This window comes from Pinus tabuliformis, chromosome J, assembly GCF_031772625.1.
Source record: "Pinus tabuliformis cultivar Carrire ecotype Pingquan chromosome J, CPIR1, whole genome shotgun sequence".
Lineage (NCBI taxonomy): Eukaryota > Viridiplantae > Streptophyta > Pinopsida > Pinales > Pinaceae > Pinus > Pinus tabuliformis.
In genome coordinates this window covers 187,628,745-187,654,751 of record NC_142295.1, presented here as the reverse complement: position 1 = coordinate 187,654,751, position 26,007 = coordinate 187,628,745, and the positions used below count along the sequence as shown (strand labels likewise).

The window sequence follows — 26,007 nt, the reverse complement described above, 5'->3', positions numbered from 1 at the left end:
AACTTGTCTTTTCTCTCTTGTGCACTATGGAGCACTAGTGTAGTGAACTTCTCTTGGAGGATATTTTTGTGGATGGTTCTCTCTTTTGGATGATTATTGGTGAATCTTTGATGATATGTGCTATGCAAATGTAAGTTATCTTCTTCCATCTTGTTCTTGTTGATGAATTAGGGTTTATTAAAATTTTCACCAAGGTTTTGTTGATGTTTTATGGCTCTAAAATCTCCTTGCACAAGATTTTCATCAAGTTTCTCTTGAGGTGACCTAGGTTTAGCTCCCTCCCTTTCAATCTCCAAGAAAATAGGACACTAGGGTTAAAGAGTTGAGGGACATAGGTTTGTCTCCCTTAATTTCTTTGAATCCACATCCATCTCTTTTCTTCCAAGGATTTTTACTCCTAGACTCCATTAGCCCTAGATTGAGAAAGACACTAGTCTTATCTCTTGTGCCAATCTTTTAATATTCTAAATAATTTTCTTTCAATTGTTCAAACTTCAATGGTAAGTTAGGGTTTATGTATGACAAAATCATACATTTTCAGTATTATTTGTCTTGAATGTCATTATCCTAGGGTTAGGCTTTATTTGCAATTATTGGAAAAGTAAAAATATCAATTTACATAGCCATAATTTAGGGCTGATGTCTAGGGTTTGTTGTGTTATATTTATTTTAACCAGGGAAAAAAATTTGTTGTAATACACTTTCTCGTTTAATTAGCCCCAATTTTACATTGCTTTATCATTGGTTTTGGGACTTCTTATTGCTGTTGTAAACTATTTGTTTGCTGCAATTTTTGGTTTAAAACCTTAGTTTATGACAACCAAATATAATTTCTTGATTGTATGTGTTTGGAAACTTACTTGAGCCTTTATTGGTTGACCTAAGCCTCTAGATTAAGCCATAGGAACCCTTGAACTCACTTTATTGGCATTATACCTTATTCCACCTGAAACCCTAATTATTGCATATTTATTCCTGGGTGAGATCTTGTTGTAGAACCCTTAGGGGACATTTAGCTCAAGTCAAATTGGGTCGTTGCGGTGGATTGTGTCCATCACTAAAACGAGGGAAGTTCTTGCTGAGGTGACAGTGTTAACACCCATTGTTGCGCTCAATCTACGTTGCTTAGTAAGGCTTTGCACTAAGGTGCCAGAATTTGCAGTAACACAGGCCAAAGTAGATCAACAATGGAGACGAGTGGCTTAGAGAGCAGATTAGTTTTTGGCTCAAGGGCAGGTTGCTTCAAATGAATTAATGGCGATGCAAAGAAAATTGCAGAATTTTCGATACTTGATACTGAACTCCACTCCATGACCTAGACATTTGTTATCACCATTACAATATCTGATAAATTTGTGAAAATTGCAAGAAATAGGTAGAGAATGAATTAAACATGCTAAATGACACTGTTGCAACATTCCAACAGTAAAGGTCACAGCTGACCATGCTTCTGCATTTGTGCACAATTTGCTTCAGCATTACAAGGAAGAAGTGCAAGAATTAGCAATAAAGGAAGTTTCGTACATGAGGCCATGCTTTATCTCATGGCTGAACAGAATGAATAACAAGCACAATACTGGAAAACCCGCTGAAGGTCTTTCAAGCAAAATACTAGAGAAGCACAAAGAGAAATCCAATGGTATGTATCATGATACTTGGTGACCATGTGTGAGAATCCAAGAAGATTTTTGCAGAAACAGAGAGAATAATTGAAGAAACAATTCCCAAACTAAATAAAGTGCTTGCTAAAAATATCAAGATTATCAAGGATCATGCATGGGAACAACAAATGCAGATCTGATAGGTGAAGTAAAGAGCAACTCAAGCCACTCCTACTTGAAAAATGTAATGTTTCAGTATATGTTGCAATCACGAGCACACACAATCTATGATTTATTTTCAGAAGATGCTGACAATATAACTTGCAATTCCTGTGCCAACATAGAAGCCTTCAATTAGTCATCCCAATCAGCCTAAAGCTATCATCATTCCCAAGAGTGCAGATCCACAGCCGCCTGCTTTATCTGCTCCAAACAGCTTGAAAGGGCTTCCATTGACAATCGTTCTGCTGACAACCACCCCATTGACTAATGCCCCACTGGCAACTTAGTCTACTATTGATCAGTGTCAACATAATGAAGAAATTATTGGGGAAGTTATTGAATGAGGTCCTCTCATATAACTTTTGAAAGACATACTTTTTTTGATATAAGACTTGTACCCAGATTTCAAATTCAAGACATAATATTTTGATACTGCCCTGCTCTGGGTTGGGGAAGTGGTTGCAAGATGAATATCTGCTTCTCAGTTTCATCTTTGGATCAAATTCCTATAGGGGTGATGTGTGTTCTATGTCAAATGGAGCATGGTGCCTGTTGGGTAAGTCTACATGTTTTTGTCTGTTGGCTGAACCAACATGACAATTAGGTGATTATAACCATCTGCTTCATCTTGGATGCTATAAATACATGAATGTAATGTGATGGAATGTACAGCCATTGATTGAAAAGGGAACTGATTGCTACAGCCTCCCAGTTCTGTTTCTTTTCCCTTGTTTGCACTCTTTGCGTATGGTAGCTTATGTTATACCTCTCTGGTTTATAGTCCTGAGGGTTAGCTCAATCAGCTGGTGCCACTGTTGCCAGGATGTTGCTGATAATCTTGCATGCTGTGCAGGTCTCAAGTTTGGTTCCCATGGGGTTAGGTACACTTAGTTGATCCTGTGTGCTTTAGAGTCTAGACTGGGTGCCATCCTTGGAATGAGGGGAAGTGTCCTAGCCTCCTATGGTTTCCTAGGGAGCTATTTCCAGGGAAAAAATATCTTTCTGGTTCAAGTTATGCTTATACTTAGAAAAATGAATGCATGTGAATGATCAACTTGTAATAGAATACAAACACTTGTTTGCTTGTTCTAGGATAAAGTAAAGCTCGAGTAATATAGCCACACACAGTCTGCATGTAAACAGAATCACGGTGTCTTCTGGGTAACCGTTAGTACCCTAGATATTTCATTCTTTAGTTAGTGACATTTTTCCTATCATTTCTTCTTTTCTGACTACTGTTGCTTATTGGATAGAGTCTTGCACTAAATCTTCTTTTAAAATTTTGATCTTTAAATTACACTAACAGTATGGATTTTCCTAGAATTTATATTTAGAGAATTTTCATGTATCTATTTAACAATTTATTGCCCTTATTTTGTAATTATAAGTTGTGTTTTTGTTTCATTCTATCTATAAGTACTGCTGTTTGCATTTCAGGAGCATTAAGAAGACTGAAAAAGTTGCAATCTCAACCAGATAATCAATTTTGCGCAGATTGCGGTGCTGCCAATCCCAAATGGGCGTATGCAGTTAACTTTTAACTAACAAACTTAGTTTCTTTGTTTTCCCTCCATTTTCTTGTGGCGAAAAACCCTATAATCCTTTTATTGGAGTATTTATTCTGCATGCTAGTATTATATAAAAGTGAGAGTTGGATGCCTTACTCCCTAATTTGCCTTCCTGGAAGCATTTTGTATCTAACAAGCATTATAGGGTCTTTTGTTCTTTGATTTAATTTATAGTATACAATTAAATTTACAAGATTTCAATATGGCTGGCAATATAATGTGTTTCCGTCTGAATCGATATAGTGTACTGTGAATAGTATCGCTGTAAATGTGTTAGTAGAGAAAGTAGATCCACCTTTGACAAGAGTTGCTATTTTCCACTCAAATTACATTGCAGCTTATCTGCTATAATATGGCTTTATGTTAGTTCTAAGTTTGACGTTTCTAAAGGGCAATTTTCTTACAAAAATTATTTGTATTGTGCTTTGAATGCAACTAACTGATATGCAATTCTCCCCCATAAAAATTTCACCCCCCAAGATTGAGCCAAAAGTTGAAATCATATATGTGACACATCACCTCTGAAAAATATATCTATGTTTAAATACATGTTTGTTTTGCAAGGATAGAAAAAGAGGCTTAGCACATGTAGATGGGTAAAAATTGTAGCTTGTATAAATTCTCCTGATAGAATTCTGTGATGAGTGAATCCGATAAAGGCTGATGCATGGACAGAGATGTCTGGGAATCATATGCTTCAGCACCTGACATTATATGCATACAAAGAATGAAAGTCCATATTAGGGTGATTCAGATCATTAGGTGGATTCAAAGAGTATAATAAATTACTAGCTCGATAGATAAAAGTCTGATACCAAAGGAATGCAATCTCTATTCCCCACATTTCTAGGCTATATCAACAGACTGTAAAACGTATTACTCTGCCCTAAGGTCAGAAGAAATGAGATTGTGGCTTTTAAACTGGAAAATTGTTATCAAAGACATACAGTCCATCTTATGTAAAGTGGGATATTAGGGTCTGATGCCACAATAAGGATCCCTTTCCCAGCTTAAAGCAATGTATGTGGACCACACAAAATAACAACCGGGACTCCCCAGTGGACGAAATATTTGTATGCAAAATTTCTGTTGTATATCTTAAAATTTACTGTCTGACATGCCTGTCTCAAATAAAAAGATTGAAAGTTGGATAATATTATAAGTATATACATATATATTTAGGAAAAACAGAAAGCTTCTTATTTTCGATGTATAAATGTTTACAATGTTGCCCCAGCTGTACCTGCAGTCACAAACACACTTCATAAAAGCTGAATTCCTGAGATGGTCTCAATAATGTTCTGATGCATCGATTAATTTGGGAGGCCCAGACATGCTGGTAGCAACAATAACTCGTTTATCTCCTATAGACTGGCTGCAGCAATACAAAATTAAAAAAGAAAGCATATAAATTTGTACTGCTAACATCCTTAGTGTCCTGCATTATACTGTCAGGATAAAAGGATATCCAAGGCTGGTAGTGTTGGGTTATGCTGGCTTTGTCAATGGTCTTCATCTTCATCTGATTCACTAAGTCACATAACAGAAGTACATGGAGTATATGGGACACATGAGTGTCTGACATATGTATCATCAGAACATATGTATAAAACCATGACAAAAGTATGGTGATACAAAACAGTGAGTGAGTTTGTACAATTACGTATTTTTTTTTTAAATCAATTTAACCTAGTTTTAGCTATTTAAGGCAAACTTTCCAACAGCTAACCTTTGTCATGAATGATAATATATAATATTAATGTAAAAGAATATTCTTTACTTTTAAGATACCAGCATACCACTAACAATAACATAATTTATAAAATTGAATATTAAGTCCATCCTAAAATGGATTATCACTTTTTTTTATAATTAATGCATCTAATAGTTCACTAATGCACATAAATAATACATCTAATAAGAATGATACATCTATGGTTCAAGGCATGAACATATAAGACTTATATTGTGCGTTTTAGACACTTTATACAATGAATGTGCTTAATAGTGAAAGTTACAGGAGAAGCTAAGCATTAATAATTGGGGATCGTAACCAAACTGGTTAAGGCTATTAGGCTGAGTGGATCCTGTCATGTGGTCTTGTGCTCTTGCCAAAGAGTTCATTTAAAAGAGCTTTATTATGGAAGTTAGATGATTAACCAAAATTGCTTTATTATGGAAGTTAGATAATCAACCAAAATTACCATCGCCCACATTGGAAGAGTTGGTGGATAATGCATTGAAGGATTCAAGAAAGAAAGTTAATTAACCTCAGACAGCTTTTGAACACTTGCTTGCCTATAGCAAATGAAAATACAAAAATTCAAAGTATGTCTTCAAATCGTTGTAGATGAGGTAAGATATCCTAACAAACGTTCTTTAGTTTGTCCACTTCTTGGTAGTTGGCCATTTGGAAGAAATATGAGAGTTTAGATCATCCATAATTGTGACTTGAAAGGAGAGATGGAGATTATGTCGTGTGTGTAATGTCCTCTATGAATTCAGGACGAATGAAAGACGTAATAGCCTATCGATCCCCATAGGCTACAGTCCTTAATAAAAGGGGAAAACCCCAAAATATCCCATCCTGGTCAGCTTTGGGGCAGCTGGGCAAAGAAACCCTAAATTGGGGTTTGGAGTAAAATTTACTCAATCAATTAAGCAGAAGAGAGCCCTCTTGAAAATCTGTAAATATAAGAGGATTGAATTCATTTTGGAATCATCAAGTTTTTAGATTGGGTTGTCATTGATGTCAAACCCTAGCATTATTGAAGCATGCCCTTGTTGAGGTAAGCCCTAATATGCTCTTGATGAAGGTGATGAAACCCTAGAAGCATGAAAAAGTCCAAAGCATTAACCCCTAGCAACTAGAGGCTCTGTGTGCACCCTTCATGACTGGAAAGTATGAGGAAAGGTTCTTTCCACCGATTGACAATGTTGTGCTTCTAATTGGAGAACAATATAAAGCAGACCAGAGTTAAATACAGGGACACTCTCTGGAGTATTTCCCCTCATGTTCATTGCAGTGGAAGATGAAAGGAGTTTGCCACATTAAGTTCTTACATTAGAAATCCAAAACATTATACTTCCCTGTCAGAAAAATTAATTGTGATAGACTGTATACATATCAGCTTGAAGGAACATGGATTAGTATTTCACTGTTTCATGGGTTGTGCAGCTGTCACTACAGTGTCAACTGGAGTTGGCAGTGACTTGAAAATATGGCCATCAGAAACACAGGAGCCACAAATGTACATCGTATGAATGACTCTTGCATTGTGTTGTAACCGGGCACTCACCACTGAAAAATAACTAGATCCAAAGATGCAATGTGATGCTGGTATGATATACCATTTACAAATGCAGAAGCATTTTTGGCTGATGAAGAATTTACATTAAAAATTGGTCCAACAATTAACGGTTTCTCTCTGCTCAGAATAGACTTGTTAGAAGTTTATGGTCAAGCTAAGGATGATTTTGGTTGGAAGGAGAAACTTGATGCAGTGCTGGATATAGAGGCACATACATTGAAAGGAACGTCTGGAACTACAGGAAGAAGACACAAAAACATGCAAACTGCTTCTATTTAGGAATAGGTAATTGCAGATGGTCTTAAGCTGTTGTCTGGGTATTATTCTTTATACAGGGATGATAATAGGTGCAGATTCTGTGGAAAATGGGCTAGACTCAGGTAGAAGAAAGTTCCAACCATACTTGGAGACAATATTCCGAAGTGAATGGCAACAAATTTTCCAGTCAGCTGGCCATCAAGTGCTGCAAGGTTAGTATCCTACGAAAGAAATATACTATCAGAAAATAAAATGTTTGAATTATATAAAATTTTTCAAGTTGGCTCCCCTCAAAATGACGTGTCCTTTCAAATCATATTCGAACAAGTATAAATAGAAATTGTCAATCCTCATTTCATCTTATTATCTCGGTTAAGAAAATAGAAAAGTTTGGAGCTGAGGTAAGCAATATACAGAGATGAAATTCGTATATCTGAAGAAGAAATTTGCTTGAAAAAGAAAGGAGATTCGAAGCTGAGACAAGGGTGCTGAACGAATTCTGTGAGGCTTATTCACCTCTGTTTGGGCAGCTGGTTCTGTGATCTAATTCAAACCTATAGCATATATCTGAAGCTTGGACCTGTAACTTCATCACAGCCAGACTTGTGATAGTGGCACTGAAACGCTCGGACCAGTGGCAGACCCAGAATTTGGACTGTGGCTAGTTCTGTGGAATTTTAGGTCTGCAACAAGTACCAGACCTTGGACCTGTAGCTAGTTCTATGAAATTTTGGGCCTGCAACCAGTAACAGACCTTGGATATGCACCAGACCTCAGTTCTGTGGCTTGTTCTGTGGAATTTTGGGTCTGCAACCAGGAGCAGATTTCGAACCTGAGGCACTGCAGCTCAGGTCTGTGGAGACAAGACTCGTGGCATCTGTGAAACCTATTACATTTCAGACCTGTGGCTGTAGTATCTAAAAAGGCTTTGACCTGTGGCACCTTGAGGCTTGTACTGTGAGCCTTGTAGCAATGTTGTGAAAATCGCGATCGGGATTAAATCGGCGCGGGGAACAAATCGGAAAAAATCGGGAAAAAATCGTTTGGTACAAAAATATTCATTTTTTTTTTTCAATTTTTTTAATATCTAAACCATCTACAACATAAAATAAATACATTGACACATAAATATGATAAAAAAACTAATATATAAGATGTTTAATATCATTTCTAGCGCTAAAATCACACATAACATTGAATCATGTCTTGAATAGTAAGTCCTGACTCCTGAGTCCCAACTCAGCCTCAAAATATCAACAAAAAATATGATAATGTATCTCATCATGTCATAATGTCATATACAATAAAATGAAAGTCTAATCCTATTGATTTCCTCTGCCCCTCTTGCGAGAAAATGCCACAGCTTTCCCTTTCCCTCTAGATGTAGATGCTGGTGCCTGTGCTGGTGGAGATGGCAGTGGAGTCTGATGTGCTCTAGAAGCTGAAGAACTAGAAGTAGGAGCTATAGGAGGTAGACCACGTCCTCTACTGGTGGCAGGGGTAGCCCGGGCAGGTGGTGTCACCTGGAAACATTACAATCTCCCAATCCTGAAATCCTGAAAAACTGATAAGTCTGCTGGATTTTAAATGAAATCTAAAATTCTACTTTCTCCATATGAAATCCAATGAGGCTGGAACCACTCTCAAACATCCTGAGTCATTTCATGGTAATGTTAAAAATTTAAGTAAAAGTGAAAATGAAAATGAAGATTAAGGAGAATGTCACTTTTACATTCTTAACATTACCATGAATAGCATATCCATACTAGGGCCTAGACTTGATCATTAAGCTGCCCCACTCAAAAATTATTTGTTTCTTTTAAAAAAAATTGCATGAAAAAACCCAAAAAAACGTTATAAAGCTATGCTGTCGCGACCCTCGGCGATTTTTAAGTTTTTATCGCGATTTTTTCGTTTTTATCGCGATTTTTTCAGTAAAAATCGGCAAAAAAAATATTGGCGATTTTTTCGTATAAAAATCGCGATTTGATCGGCAGAAGGAAAAAATCGCGATTTTCACAACACTGCCTTGTAGCACATCATTGGCATTGTTTGAGAGCAAGTTTGTGGGTGTTGTTTGGAGAAACCTTGTGACAGAAATTAAAGGGATTCTTGACAGTCCTTGGTATCTTTGAAGAGCAGTCTTTTGGCCATCATTTGAAGTTTTTGAAGACAATGGTTTTGGCATTACCTCAAGACAGACTTAAGGCACATTTGGAGCAAAGTATAGCAGATTCTTAAGTGCATTATTGAAGCAGTGTCTTTGCATTAGGATATTCTCCTTGAAGATGAGTTATGACATACTTTGAAAACATCCTTTGAACACATTGTTGAAGATCTTGTTAAAGCCTATTGAATACTTGATATCTCGGAGGAGCAACTGAAGACACCTTATTGGAGGACCCTTGAAAAACTTGAAAGATTGTTGAAGTACTTGTTAGAGTATCATTGTAGCAACTGTGTTGAAGCACCATCAAAGGCAGTCTTGAAGGAATCATCTATGTAGAATGATGCATGATTGAAGCCCCAATGAAGTAGCTATGTAGAAGACTGTTTGGGTGACATGAAGAGTTTTGGAGACACCTACTTGAGTTGCTGGTGTTGACCTTCATCTTTGGAGCTGAACTGAAGAATTATTGAAGATTCCTTGCAGCAGCCATTGAAGATTTGAGATCTTGTTGAAGCAGTACCCAGGGCATTGTTGAAGCCTATTGAGGACATTTGTTGAAGGATCATTGAAGACTCTTGTTGCCTTGGTTGAAGACATTCTTGGTGACATGCTTTGAAGACTTTGTGGAGATGATATTTAGGACTCGTTGAAGATGGTTTTGGAAGCCTTGAGGAAGCACTCAAATTATCTTAAAAATTGAAGCAGATTGAGAGGGTTGGAGCCCTAGAGGAAAACTAGGTTGGAGCGTGAATTGTTGAGAGGATTGGAGTCCTCAAACAAGGTTGGAGAATTGTGGAAAACTAGGTTGGAGCCTGAATCGTTGAGAGGATTGGAATCCTCAAGAAGACCAAGTTGGAGCTTGGTGTAGTACAGGTTGGTTCCTGGTTTGAAATTAAAGATTGGAGTCTTCGTCTAGTGTTGGAGCCCTGAAGTAATTATAAGCATGATTTTACAGATTTTTGTTGTAAGAGAGGATTGGAGTCCTCATTATTCTTGTTAATAAAATTATTCTTTGTTGTACATTTTGTGTTTTGGTTTTGCCAGTTGATCTTGACTGGCATAAAATAACAATTGTAAAAGAAATACCAATTCACCCCCCCAAGGTATTTCCAACACAAGTGTGGATCATTTCATTTGTTTCCTGAGCATTAGCTCTGAGGGTTTTAAGACCCCATTTACCTAGTCAATTTCTGTCGTGAAGGATTCCACCCTAGTTGACACATTTTCTACCATCTCTCATTTTGTTTTGGCATTGGAGAATCATCTGAACAACAATGAAGTTCTTGTAATCTGGATTCGTGTTTGGGCACAGGGAAACCTTGAAAGACAACAAAGTTCCTTTGTTTATCTTTTTTGGTTTGGGCACAAGAACAACTTGAAGGGCATTGGCATTTTCTGTTTGATTTTCTTGCTTGTGCTTGGGGATTTGATTTGGTGGAAGTAGCGAGGTTTTCTAATCAAGGCAATGGTTCTCTGTGACAACTCGATTACAAGATTTGTGAAGTTTGGAAATGGGGCCCATTATAACACCTTTAATCTAGATGAATTGTTCTTTGAAACGAAGTCTGGGCAGAACGTTGTATGGGTAGCCAATTTATGATGTAGAACGTAATCCCCAAGGGCTTTGATTCCATTAAACAAATGCATTGTTGAGGACAAACTATAACTTTGAGCCACGAAATATTCTGCTCTGATTGAGGCACAAATCCTAGTTACCTTATAGTATGACCCAAGTTTATCTGGAAGCACTCGTGAAGCTGTAGCACTAAATTTTCATTTGAGGAAGGGGTGAAGATCAATTGAGGCTGGGATTCGTGTTTCCCGAGGCTCAGTGAGACTCGTCCTGAGACCCATTTCATATTTTCTGTAATAGACCCGGTATACATCTTCATTGGTAATTTTAGATTTTCTGAAGCCGAACTCCATAGATCCGAAGTTTTAAGGGAGGTGCGGAACTGGTAACAAAGCACCAGAGACTTTGACAAAGACACAACGACATTTGTAACTTGAGACTTTTGAAGTGCGATTTGATGCATCAAGGGGTTTCCTGAAGCCGAACTTTTGAGATTTGAAGTCTGAAAAAGGGTGCAAATTTGTATTAGTGTAATAGAGTTTCTGGGAGCATGAGGATCATATTTGTAGCGGTGTGGACGTAAGACGTCTGTGTTATTCCGGTTAAGTGGAAGCATAGTTTTAAAATTCGGACTCGAACTTAGAATTGGCCGAGGGTCAATGCCGACTCAGACTTTGAGTCAATATCGACTCAGACTAGTTGATTCCAACGACTCGGTCTTTGTAAGAAGTACATTAAATATTTAATTTTAATGAAAAATCACATTTTTAAAGATTTTCATTCATGTTTCCAAACTCGAAGCATTAGAATAATTGAGAGAAGAAAACACTTGATCAAAGCATGCTCATTAATATATCTATTATATCAAAATGGCACTAAGTGCACTGTCCAATACATGTAATATATAGAGATCAGAACAAAAACACATAACCAATGCCGCTCCAAAAACCAACTCCTCAATGTTGCTCCAAAGATCGCCTAAGAACCTCCTCAATGCTGCTCAAAAAACCAACTCCAACTACTGACAAACTCCTCACAAATGCTCACACATATGCAATTGCCAATGAGATAGTTGTGAGGAAATATGAGGGGGTTGGGTCACCTTTATAGGCGTTGGAGAAGGGTAGAGGAGCTAGGAAATAATTTAAACAAAAAAAATTGATTTCAAGTCCACCTAGCCTGCCTTTTTTCCTGCCGTCGAGACTGACCGGTTTAAGTCGGGCTCGGTTAGTCCGGTCGGTCCATTATCGAACCATTCGAATCAGTGACCAACTCGGTCGATTCGGTAACGGATCGATCGCCAAACCGGATAATTGACCTAGTCAATCTAGGCAGGGGTATGGCTTAGTCAACCAGGTCGATTTTGAGTCAGACCGACCTAGTTTTAAAACTATGAGTGGAACACCATATGTTGATTATCAGACTATAAATTAAGTTGAGTCGATGTTTTTTTTTTTTAATTTATTATGGTTTGTTGGGATTGTATCTATTGCACAAATTGGTGGAATTGTGGGATTATATTGTTAAATTTATTTCATATTGAAAAGTCTATTTGTGAAGGTTATTCTATTTGCGTGGAATTAAATAATGTGAGAAAATTTGTGAAACCCTAGCTACTTAAAGGGAAAATCTAGGGCAAAATCTCTCTTGCAACTCTACAGTGTGTAAAAGGTTATTTCGTTGTTGTTTCTTCAGGTGCAGAGGGAACAAGATTTATGTTCAAACGGGACCATGTTTCTTCAACATGGTAAGTTTTGTATATGAAATACTATAGAGTCTGATTTTATACAACTGATTTGTATCTTTGTGTTGCAATTTGGATTAGATTATACGATTGGAATTTTGGAACGAGGAAATATTCAAGGAAATAGGAAGCCTATTATAGAGCCATATGAGGTGACATGACATTTCTAGGTGACAAATGGGAGATTGTGTTTGAATACAAATATGAAAAGCCCACCTCCAAAAGCTCATGTGCAGGAAGATATTTTTGATCGAGGGTAACTTTTATTGTTAGTCCCGTGAGTATGGCTAGTTGATGGGCTTATGTGCAAAAGTATTAGCATTTCCCATAGAAAATCCATCATTCCTAATTTAGAGGGATATGCGATTAGTAATGGAAACTAAGTAAATTAAATGTAACTGGATGAAAGGTCTAAAAAACAAGTGATAACATTAAATAAATGCGAGAAACATTTGTGAGATCTACAAAGGAGTCAATGATGATGTAGGCAAGACGAAATTCTTTCTAATCTTGAAATCATCGTATCAAATAAGGAAGGTCATTTTAGCAAAGGGATGAACATTGCAATAGAAAAAAATAAGAAGAAACACATGGTTGAAGCCAAGGGTTAAAAGGAAGGCATAGAAAAAGAATGTTGAAATATCTTGGGAGCATGGTGAAAATAACCTTTATGCTACTTTCAAAAAATTAATTCATATGGGTAGGCCATTGAGTACTAGACTATTCATAGTTGAAAAAGAAAGAAGTTAATATGAGGTAATGCTAGATGAGATTGGGATTTTTATTAATGCTCACTAAAGACCAAAATAGGTCAAAGGTATTAGTGAATACAACTAATAGTAATAGCTAAACCAAAACCAAAGGGTGTGAAAGACCCCTTGAGAAAAAATGAGATGAAGTGAAATGAAAAGTGAGTGCATGAACAATATGAATTGAAATGATATAATAGAGGCACCCCAATAGCTTATCCCATGAAGGAACATCTATAAAGTGAAGGAAGGCTAATAAAGAAGCATAGCCTAGACAAAGATGGAACTAGCATATGAGATGAGGGAGTTAGCTTTACTCACCATTTGAATCAACAATGTAGATTTCTACAAGAATTGTCTACTCGATAATGCCATCTAGAAAGTTGCCTAAATTGATGAGGCCTTAGAGCATAATTTGAGGTGGCATTGATTGGCTCTCGATGTTGGCTAGGGCTAAAGAAGAGGTACGACCACTTTTAATATCCAAGGCTAACAAACTCCTAGCATAGTGAAAGAAACTAGTAATGCATCTTTGAGTAGGTGTCCTATTGAAGTGACTCTCTTAGGTACCTACGATCCTTCAAATAGCCATTGATGTAGCATGAGTTGGTTTCTAGGTGGTGCAAGCCATAGAATAATGTTGAACAGTTGCTAAGTAGGTGTCTAACAGAAGTAATTTTTTAGAGTACCACGATCCTCTTAAGAGCCTTCAATGTAGCATGACCTTTCCCATAGAATAATGTTTGATTTTGGTAGTGTTACTGCTCATTTAGTAGGGGTACCTATATCTATTACAACATTCTTAAACACCATTGTATGCCCCAGGTCCTAAGTCAAAGCCATGTAACAACCATGTGAGGCCCTATAGGCATCCTAGACCTTGTGTCATATTGAGTCACTATTGACATGGTCAAACCATGGTCAATCCCTTTGAGTTCATTTTGAGTTCCTTTTGTCCTAGATAGGATTGGAGATCATAGGTAAGCTTATTTATGGACTCATGGTTTTAGAGGAGTCTTCCCCCAGTGTAGGGGCCAGTCTAGCCCACCCATGTTGGGTGCACCTATGTCTTTCCACATGGTTATGAGCCTATCAAGTTTGTAGGTGACCTAGGCTTTGGTGTTGTTGACCATTGAAGTATGCTTTAAGACTCCATGCTTGAGGATATGCCAGAGCATTCTTGACCATATAGAGTTCCAGATATCAACAGGGCTTTTAAGTCCCTTCTCTCTCTTCTTCTTCATTGTACTAAGATTGTTTAGCCCTATAGGGATATTGTAAAAGTGATGCTAGCATGATGAAATAAGGTCATGTAACAGGCCTAGGTAGCTTAGAACTTTGCTATCATGTGAGTTCACTCTAGGGAGTATTTTCTCCTAGATATAACCTCAAAGCTGGAGTGCGGCTTGATGGTAAAGCCTTATGTGAGTCCTAGTGTCTAGAGTCAATGTATATTCCCATGCTAAATCACTTGTAAAATTTTGCGGAATTTGATTAGGTCTAGGTGTCATTTTTTAAATTTATTAAAATTTCTCGCTAATGGGATTTTTAATAATTTTTTATAAAAATTGTAAATAAGTGGTCTTAGGAAATGTCTGGGGTGTGTGACTACTTGAAATTCATCCTTAGGGGCCCAACATTATCCTAAGACACACTTTGAGGGGTGAAAAATCAATTATAGACCCCCCAAACCCACTTTTTCCTAAGTTTAGTGGGAAAATGAGAAATAAATAACCCAGAAAATAAAAAGAAATGGAGAAAAATAAAAATTCCCATAGGGAAATTGAGGTGGAAATGACTTAGAAAATAAATTCAAGTCAAAGACAAGTTGGAGGTTGAGTGGGCACCCACATGGCACATGAATTTAAGCAGATGGGAAAAATCGATTATGTGGGCTAGTTTGGGAAGTCGAATCCCTTATGGAGGATCAATGCACAAGTGAAATATTTGGTAAAGATTTTAATGGAGATATATATGGGAGCATGTCTCCATATTACTCCATATTTAGCATATGATATTTGCTCCACATTACACTTGTACGCATGACTTTATTCCAGCACCAGATAATTTCTTGGCAGCTACACACAATTCAGAAATGGCTCCACACATAGGCAGTTTTCAGTTTGATTTTGGGATGTGTCATCACAAAAGTTTGTGGCATCTTTTTGGTGATAATTTTTTGGGGTTTTCTCACCCACCATTCTCCACACTTGGCACAACAAGAAGGAAAAACGAATTTTGCACATGGGACAAAGGGAAAATGCTGCCACAACAAGAAATTGATTTTACACTTTTGGAAGCTCTCATCATCAAATTCGACTTGGCATTGCGATTCCAGCCTTCTCCACTTGTCAATTGTCTCTACATTGGGATTTTCTCCAGTTTCTCTATTTGAATGAGCCATGGGCTCTATTGTATTGATGTCAAAAATGAGCTCTTGTGCTTGGGGAAATTATACTACTTTGTGTACTTTGTTGAACAATTGAATAAATCTAATAGAAAAAGGATCATTTGGGTTCCCCCCCTTGAGGGGTTTTTCCCTGGTCATTGGACCTAAATCTTAGTGTCTCATATTTGTGCTTGATTGTCTTCATATGATCCTTATGTTTATGTTCTATCTACAATTGCTGATATGAAATGTTTTGAAGAAGAATGCTAGGTTTTGTAGCATCGGATGTGTTCTAGCCACGAAATTTGGTGGAGAGGCTAGAATACATGTAATCTCCAAAACCAGAAATCATTTTTGGAAATTCCACCTAGATACGACTTAATTAAAATAATTAATCATTTTTTAATGGTTCCTAAGTCTAAACTTAGGAAATCTAATTAATCAAAGGGTATTAATTAAGTCATGGTGAGAATCTTCTAGAAGAAGAGATGGATCGAGTTCTAGTTTAATCTTAGCCATCAATTATGTTTTAATCTTGGCCATTGATGTTTCAACGAGAGATTATAAGAAGAAATTCGATGGGGGTTGGAGAATACACTTGAGCTACCAGCAGTTCGAATTTACTGGCAGATCGAACTCTAGAGTAGCAACACTAAGTTGCTGGAGAGAGAGCTAGTGAGCTCGAAGCAATGAGAGAGGGGCAGGGATAGTAAAGCCAGGGGGAGTTTTTCCAACCTAGTGAAGTGCATTGTAGAGGCAGTGAGTGCCACAGAGAGGCAACGCAATGCTTCAGAGGGTAATCCGTATTTTGCTAGGGAGAAGCAGTGATTCAATGCCAAAAGTTGGAGTGGGAGCCCGGAGGCCAGGAGAGTCCATCTTCTAGATAACAGCTGATCAAATAGCGAGAGAGATGCAGTTCCAAGTTGTGGGACGCAGTATTGCGTAGGTTGACGCAGGGACTGCGCAGAGGCAACAGAGAGCGACTCATCTTGAGCCAGTGGGAGTAAGATTTTTCTCATTAGACTTATTTTCAGTCATTTCTCTATATGGATTGCTAGATTTTAGCATCCATAGTTTTGTACTCAAATTTATTACTGCATAATAATTAAAACTCTCAGCTGTTGCATCGGTTTTCTCGACTTGGGTTTTTTCGGGGACTTAGTCCAAAAATAACTGTGTATTTTTGTGTGTGTGCATCTATTCTTCCAGCGTTTTTATTTCTTCCGCAATATTTATTTTGTGAAGGCTGCAGTGTATTAGTTTCAATATTTGCCGTAAACACAATGAATAATTTGTTTAGTTTATTTAACAAATAGAAGAAACTTAATCAGTTGCTGTAGTAGGATTTAGGGTTAGCCAAATTTTCACATGGTATCAGAGCACAGATAGAAGCCGAAGAGCTCAATAGCAGAAGGGAAGAGGAATTTCGAAACTCTATGTAGGCAGCTGTTTGAAACCCTTAGAGGCAACACAATTCCTTGGCCAAGAGGGTCAGTTTTTGAGGAAAGTTTATTTCTCTGAGAGAGTTGACAAAGAATAAAATTTCCAGATCAAAGATTACTAGAGGTAGAGGGAGCAACAACATTTTCCTTGCAGAGCAGATCTTCAGCTGGGACACAGCTATTTTGTAGCTGTTTGCTAGTGGAAAATAATGTCAGGAGGAAGACTAAGGGAATTCTTTTCTCAGGGAACTTCTAGGAGGCTATTCCAACCATGCAAAATGCACGATTTAGGTGAAATAAGGTCCAAAAAGCAAGAGCAACCTCAAAATAGCCCAACGCTCAACCTTAGTTGAATTTTGCCTCAAGCCCTAGCCTTAGCGGCTTGCCTTAAAGGGCCGAATTAGGTGAGGAAAGAGAAAAGGATAAAGTTTTTGTAGTTTTGACCACCTCCGTGGATGCTAATGCCTTCTAACTACTTGGGTGATGGAGTCTAAGAGAAATTTTATTGTGGAAATATCAAACCCTGGAAGGGAATAAGGGGGAAAATCCTAGGTTTTCACTTTAGAACCCTAGCTATTGTTCAACATAGGATAAAAAACAAGAGAAAATCTCTCTAGGAGGTTCTCAAGGGATGTTCAAGATTCTTAATTAAAGCATGCATATTTTCATCAAGAATTTCATATAAAGCTAAGCATTTAGACATGGAATATAGAATCCCTAGCAAGATACATTGCCTACAATAACCATAAAAGATATTCAATAAGAAAAGTACTCACATGATAACAATGAAAAATCCTTCTTTATCCCAAAATGACATCTCTAGAACAAAGATTAGTCTCTAATAGCAAAAATCCTCAAAGATCGCATCTCCATAAGAGTAGTGAGGTACAAGAGCTAGGCCAAATATCTAAAAGAGGCCGAATTAATACACAAGTGGCGATGATAAAAAGAAATGGAGCGATCCTGTCAGGCCAGGAGTAACTCCAGACTTGGCAGAAAAATTGATTCGTTTATTTCATTAGGTAGCTATTGTTATATACATGAATGTGACTGATCAGTTCATCTTCTTGATGACTGTTCACATTCCAAATTCACCCAATTGCAGAGGATTAGGTGTCAACATTCTCCCCCTTAATCTGAAGGGATGTTGGTGAGTCCAAGCATCGTTCTGAATCTTTCAAGCTTTTCTCTTCCAAGCGCTTTGGTGAAGATGTCTGCAATTTGCTCATTTGTGGAACAATGACGGAGATGGATTGTTTTGGCCTCAACATGATGTCGGATCAGATGATATTTAGTATTGATGTGCTTTGTACGATCATGGAACTTTTGGTTCTTGGCCAACTTTATTGCAGAGGTGTTATCAATCATGAGTGGAGTTGATTGTACTTGTTTTACCTGCAAATCTTCAAGAATTTTCCTGAGCCACACAATTTCTTTCGTTGCTTCAGCTGCTGACACATATTCTGCTTCAGTTGTGGAATCTGCTGGAACTGATTGTTTGCGTGATCTCCAGGAGACAGCTCCTGATCCAAGACTCATAGCATATCCTGAAGTAGATACCCCAGTTTCTTTGTCTCCATCGAAGTCTGAATCAGAGTATCCAATCAAGCTGAAGTCGTCCACCTGTGTATACTTGATTCCAAGGTCTTGAGTTCCCTTCAAGTACCTTAGAACTCTTTTTGCAGCAGACCAATGTCCCTCACAAGGCTTTTGCATGAACCTGGAGAGGATTCCAACAGTAAATGAAATGTCTGGTCTGGTAGTAGTGAGGTAGATGAGACTTCCTACAAGCTGTCTATACTTTGTTGCATCCTCAAATTCCTTTCCTTCAATAGATGTGAGCTTTAAGTTTTGTTCCATTGGAGTAGAAAGAGGATTGCACTCTGTCATGCCAAATCTGTTTAACAAATCTCCAATGTATTTCTTTTGAGAAAGAAATATGGATTTTGGATGTTGGGTTACTTCAATGCCAAGATAGTAATGAACATAGCCCAAATCAGTCATTTCAAAACTTTTCCCTAATTCCTTCTTTATGGATGCAATGTAGCTTTCATTGTTCCCTGTCATTAAAAGATCATCTACATATACCACAAGATACACAACTGTTTTGCCAACTTTCTTGACAAATAAAGTTGCATCATCAAGATCAAAATGATTGAAGTTGAGTTTCAGAAGATGCTCAGTTAGTTTTTCATACCAGGCTCGCGGTGCTTGTTTGAGGCCATACAAGGACTTCACAAGTTTGCATACTTTATGTTCATGTCCTTTCACAACAAATCCTTCAGGCTGGGACATAAAAACATTCTCTTTTAGATCTCCATTCAAGAATGTAGTTTTTACATCCATTTGATGGACTTTCCAACCGTTCTGAGCAGCTAGTGCAAAGAGTGTCCGGATGGTGGCCCATTTTGCTGTGGGGGCAAAAGTTTCCTCATAATCGACCCCTTCCTTCTGTGCAAAGCCTTTTGCCACAAGCCTAGCTTTGTGCTTGTCAAGTGAGCCATCAGCTTTGTACTTGTTCTTGTAGACCCACTTGCAGCCAATTGGTTTGGTTCCAAATGGAGGATCAACCAGCTTCCAAGTGCCATTCTTTATGAGGGCATCATACTCCTTTTTCATCACTTCTTTCCATTCATCATGAGAAGTAGCTTCTTTGAAGGAAGTTGGTTCAAAATCTGTAGACAATTTCAATTCACAATCATAAGTAACATCCATATCAACAGGTGAATTAGAGTCATCTACATCACCTCCATTTTGTCGGTTTGAATTTCTGGTTGCTGTTTTTCCAATTTCATTAGGATGAACACTTTCAAGTGTCTTTGTCAGCCACTTTGGGGGACCTTTCTGAGATGGTCCAGGCTGCTCTGTTGATTGAGTTGGGACTGAATCAAGATTGAGTCTCCCAATTCTATCAATTACATCACTTAAAGCATCATCCGTTGTTGGAGTTTCATGCAGGGGAGATTGTTCTTCAGAAGAAGATTCCACATGTTGATCTAGTATAGGAATCCCCCCTTCAAGATGTGGAATCTGATTATCAAACTTTTGAAATGATTTCGTTTTTGTGAATCTATCCAAGTGATCAAGTTGCCGCTCAACAACATTGTCAGATTTGGATGATTCAAGAAAAATTACATCTCTAGATACAACAAACTTTTTATTTACTTCATCATAGAGACTGTATGCTTTGGAGGTGTTTGAATACCCCAGGAAGATACACTTACGACTTCTAGCACCAAGTTTGTTTCTATGTACCTTTGGTATCAAAGCATAACAGGTGGAACCAAATATCCTGAGATGTTTTACCGAAGGAACATGTCCATACCACAATTCATAAGGAGTCTTGTTTCTTATAGCATTAGATGGACATCTATTCTTTATATATGCAACACATAGAACAACATCAGCCCAAAACATTATCTTTACATTTTTGAAGAAAAGCATGGATCGTACCATATTCAAGATTGTTCTATTCATTCTTTCAGCTACACCATTCTGTTGGGGATTATAAGGCACAGTTGTTTGATGTTTGATACCATGTTGGCGAAGATAGTTTTCAAATTCATTTGATGTATATTCTTTTCCATTATCAGTGCGAATAGACCCAATATGAGATTGTGCATCATTTTCAATCCATTTATGAAAATTCTTGAATGTTTGAAAAGCATCAGATTTGTTCTTCAATAAATAAACCCAACACATTCTGGTGTAATCATCAATAAATGTCATGATATATTTATTCCTATTTGCAGAAGGAACAGGCATTGGACCACATAAATCTGAATGAATGAGTTCAAGCTTCCTATGTGCTCTTGAATGTGAATCATGAAAAGACTGTTTGCTATGCTTTCCTAGAATGCAAGCATCATATTGCTTATGTTTCTTAGGAATTGTAGGCAAACCAGCAACACCATTTTTCTTCAACAAGCGGAGACTGTCATAGTTTAAATGTCCAAATCTAGCATGCCATAATAAACTTGATGGAAGTGTACCTTCTTCATGATGAGAAATATATGAGAAATGTTGTGCATGAGCAGAGGTTCCTTGCAGTTTGAGAAGTCTTTCTTCTTCTATTCCCCTCATGACAAGTGAGTGGTTAGATGCTTTTCTTACCTCAAGCTTGCCATCAAACATATGAATGGAGTGACCTTGCTGGCGGATGTGGACCAAGGACAGCAAGTTTCTCTTGAGCTGTGGGAGATATAGAACATGATCCAGAAGAAAGTCTGGAAGACCAGGCAGTTTAAGCCTGATTGTGCCAAGCCCTGATGGCTTGATTTTTGACTGATCTGCAAAGTATACAGCTCCATCAACATTGTCAGTGAAATCTTCAAAAAAATCTTTCCTATGAGTCATATGACAGGTTGCTCCTGAATCAAGCAACCAATCATTTTTCGAAGAAGCAAGTGAAGCATTAAACAAATCTTCATTTACTCCAATGTTACATTGTGCCTCAATATAGTGAGCGGATTCAGGTGCTTTACCTTTGTCTGTATCATCAGTTTTACCTTTCTGCTGGTTTCTTTTCTGCTCAATTTTGTCCCATGGTAGCTTGCATGTAGAAGCATCATGTGATCCATTTTGTTTGCAGTGAATGCAATGCAGATCTGCTTTTTCTCCTTGAGAATGTCTGCCCCCCCTGCCTCTGAAGTATCTTCCTCTTCCTCTTCGTCCACCTCTTCCTCTTGTAGAATCTTGAGTAGGATGTTTTTCTTTATGAGCAAGGCAAACAGTCTCTTCAGAAGATTCAGGGACTATCTTCTTTCCAAAGGCTTTCTCTCTTTCAGCAAACTTTTTCACAAGAGAGTCAAAGGTTATATCTTTAAGATTTCCATTTGCTTGTAAAGACTCAAGATAATTGGAGTAAGTAGGATAGAGTGCCTTGAGAAAAGCAATAAGAGGGATATCCAGCTCAACCTTAGTGGATTTGATATCATGCATTATGGATTTAACTTCAGATGCAAGAGCAAGAGGATCATTATTTTTCAGTTCAAGAGTGAAGAGTTTAATCATGAGCTGAACAACTTCAAGTGCAGAATGTGAGTCATAGAGTTCTTTGAGCTTTTGTAAAGCTTCAAAGGCAGTTGAATATGATGAAATATGGCGACTTACTTCTTCATTTACAGATGCTGCAATTAATGCATATGCTTTGCTGTTCTTGTTATCCCAAATGACGAGCTCTTTGTCTGATGTAGGCTGTACTGGATCATTGTCTCCTTCTCCGACACACACTCCCTTCCACAACTCATTGAAGATGAGGGTGTGTTTTATCATCCGGGACCATTCAGGATAGTTCTCCTTGCCAGTGAGAACTATTCCTACCATAGAGATGATTGAATGCATTCTGTAAAAAATACTTCTGCTAAAAAAAACTTCTGCTGATAAGAAATTTCTGCTGATAAAAAACTTCTACTGATAAGAAATTTCTGCTGATAAAAAACTTCTACTGATAAGAAATTTCTGCTGATAAAAACTTCTACTGATGAGAAATTTCTGCTGATAAAAAACTTCTACTGATGAGAAATTTCTGCTGATAAAAAACTTCTACTGATGAGCAGTGAAATTGTACTCAAAAAGGGCAAAAAAATACTTTACTGTTTCTTCAAATCCCTCCAAAGATCCTCACCATATTACATATGTACAGACTACGCATTCAAAACTTTAAACGCTGGTATATATATATGCTGTTCAATATATATATAGTTTAATGGGACAGCGCATTCAAAACATATGAATCCCTCCAAACAGAAACTTCAAGGCTGAACTTTAATCACCGCCTACTCTGCTGTAACACTACGGCATGATCTTAGCGTTACCAATTAAATACTAATGAAAACTTACCAGATTCGATTCAACTTAGCTGCTTCTCTCAGCGTTCCATCACAATAGCTGCACTACGACGAAAACCTTCGGATGGTAAATGCCCGCTCCCCATTTCTGTTTTACTAGACGGTGTTCCAAGATAAAACAAAACTTCACCTCTCAAGCCTACTGTAGCTGCGTCATAAGTAAGAAACTCAAACAGTGAACCGGGCCACCAACCCAAAAGATCATTGTTTAGATATATAGACCATCGGGGACCATCACTCCCTGGCTTCTCCTTGGCAAGTTTTACATCGATCTTTTGTTGGCTCGCATTATATGTAGACATCGGGGATATTGGTCCACCTAGATAATTAGGAGAACCAGATGCTAACACGAACTCTGGACACAGTGTGTTTTCGCAACCAAACACAGTCCCACTAACGTCAGCAATCCAACTCACGAAAAATCTTGGATTAGTATCTCCATAAAGTGATGGATGTGCCTGGTGATTGTTTTAGCTCCCCTTTCACTCCGGACAAACATGTCGCTTCAGGGCACGTTTTCAGCTCTTCCTGAAGAAATCTCAAGGGTTTTTGGTACTAAAAAGAAAAGGCACTTTCAGAGCGTTTTGAATTTAAATTTTTTGAGGCAGAAGTCTGCAAAATAGGCGTGGTGTGCGTATTGTAACAGAGGCTTAAGAAGACCATTGGTAATATTTGTGACCGTCATAATTATGTGCCCAAATTTGGGACGCACTTGTCAGTCATGAACCAACGCTATTCATGAAGAAATTTAACGTACAGCGTTTATGAGGCAGTGCTGGAATAAGGCAGAGGCAGATTATGGGATAGAGGAGTTACAAGGCACGCCAAAAAAGGAACCTGGGACCTGTGCTCTGATACCATGTCAGGCCAGGAGTAACTCTAGACTTGGCAGAAAAACTGATTCGTTTATTTCATTAGGTAGCTATTGTTATATACATGAATGTGACTGATCAGTTCATCTTGTTGATGACTGTTCACATTCCAAATTCACCCAATCGCAGAGGATTAGGTGTCAACAGATCCTCTATAAATATGAGGTCCATCACTCCATTTAACCTCTGAAAGCCCCTAAACAAGTTTGATAATGAGTAAACATAAAGTAAACCTTGGGTTACAAGCCAACCCACTAGCTCAAACATGAAATAATGCCAAAATAGACCCACACGTGTGAGCTGTAAGCCTCTAATATGATGACATCATGCCCTTTTTGGGCTCCAAATGCTAAGTCATGGTGAAAGGAAGGTTGAAAGTGTCTCCAATCATCATGATCATCCTTCATTTGAGGATAAATCCTCAAATCAAGCTAGGGTGCTCCCATGTCATCTGCATGGGTCTCCAATGGTCAATGTAGCACCTCCTCTCTTCGGCGCTAGGGCTCCGTTAGGTGCAACAAGCGTTCCACAATCATCCTTAAGGATAATCATCCTTATCTGGGCTTTGAGTCATGGCTTTCCCATCAGGTAGTGTCAAAGCCAGCCCACGGCATGCTGGTTCCAGTGGTGCAATCATCAAGAATCCTCTGTGCCAGGAAAGAGAAGATCAACCTCCTACTGTATTGCTCCTTTGGATCTTCAATTCCTGTGTTATCTTCTGTGTGGTCAGCAGTGGCGACTTCATCAAATTCTGGCCTCAAATCTTCTTTCATAATAGCAGTAGAATTATTGTCTTCAAGGAGGTTAAAAAGGTCTTCTTCTTTTAATACATCCTCTTCATCTTCATCTTCATCAACACCTCCATTACCTTAAAAAAGACCAAGAAGGCCTTTCTGTTTTAGTGCTATCAAAAAGTGTTGGTAGGTGTCCTCAAAGCTTTGTATTCTTGGGCCACAATGCTTGAGAAAAATTTCAATCAGAGCTTTGAGAGAAGGTATGCCCTTTGGTCTCCAAGAGTGCTTAAGTGAGCCATTATTTGTTAGTCCCAAGGAATGGATAAATTATCTCATCATTGCATGTTCATGTCTTTCCTCAAATTTTGAAGTATGTCACATGAATGCCAAGACATGTGGAATAACAACAAAAGAGGTACCATCAAATCTTGGAAGCTTCTCATCAAATTTCAAAGGAGGTCTATTTGGGTATCTCAGTAGACTCACAATGTCCATCACCTGAAACAATTCGTGCAAATCCCAAGGAGCCATACTTCATCCATACAAATTTTTCACCATGAAAATTCCAGTTTGATGATGAATACAATTTTGTACCTTCTTCACAATGGAGTTGCCAAGGCGAGCTATTGATGCCTTCACAATTGTGCTTGTCGCATCTCACAAGCACAAAGTCTTCAAATTCTTCAAAGAAGTAGGTCTTCATTCTTCCAGTCGAGTCGCCTAGAAGAGATCCCAATCTGAAACCTCATCTAAAGTTGTCCTCCGGGCAATGGACTTTATCCTTGGCAATAGTGCCAAAAATGTTACAACAAAATCTCACACTTGAGATAAAGTCCACAACCTCAAGTGCGAGACCCTGTGCATCTCAGATTGGGGGGGGGGGTTGTTATCACCTCACCACCTTCTTCTCGCTTTTGGCCACCTATCCTCTGGCTCAAGGGGGTTCTCCCCAGGATATGATTGGGAGGGTTTGGTAACTCCAGGACTTGAGTTCAAAGGGAAGGTCCCCAAAGAATTACAAGTTAATTTTGGAGAGTAAACCAAAAGAAAACAGTTTAAATGATTTTAAAAGAAATAAGGTGATGCAGGATAGAAGATCAATGCCTTAGCTTGCCAAATATTTTTTTTTTGGGGCATATGTGGTCAAGGAGCAACACAATTGGAGATAAAGAAGACAGATGAGGGTTAGAGGTCATCCATCTTGTACATTCCTACCATAAGGAAACTCCAGACCTTACCCTTGGGTTGACGTTTCAACTTTTAATAGTGATTATTCTAGTTTCTATTTCATTTGTTTTCTTCCTGCTTATAATTTTTAACTGTTTCTTATCTCAGAACGAGAATAAATCATAAGAATGTTTGAACAAATATGTAGCTTGTGTTGGCATTATGATGCATGTGTTGTACTTGATGGCAACCCACTTGTAGCAGAACAACTCACTTGTATATGGTAACTAGATGAATTTACAGAAGAGATATTAGATGTGACAGAATGCATGACAGGTGTGTTTACAGATGTGACAAA

General features: G+C 38.0%; 1 protein-coding gene across 1 annotated transcript in view; it reads left to right on the top strand.

Moving 5' to 3' along the window:
* LOC149226304 (putative ADP-ribosylation factor GTPase-activating protein AGD13) overlaps positions 1-26,007 on the top strand; it is a 155,487-nt gene that overhangs the window by 43,831 nt on the left and 85,649 nt on the right. The window contains exon 4 of the mRNA XM_089377463.1: positions 3,261-3,345. Within this exon, the coding sequence (XP_089233589.1) occupies positions 3,261-3,345 (85 nt within the window). The remainder of the gene's footprint in view (positions 1-3,260; positions 3,346-26,007) is intronic.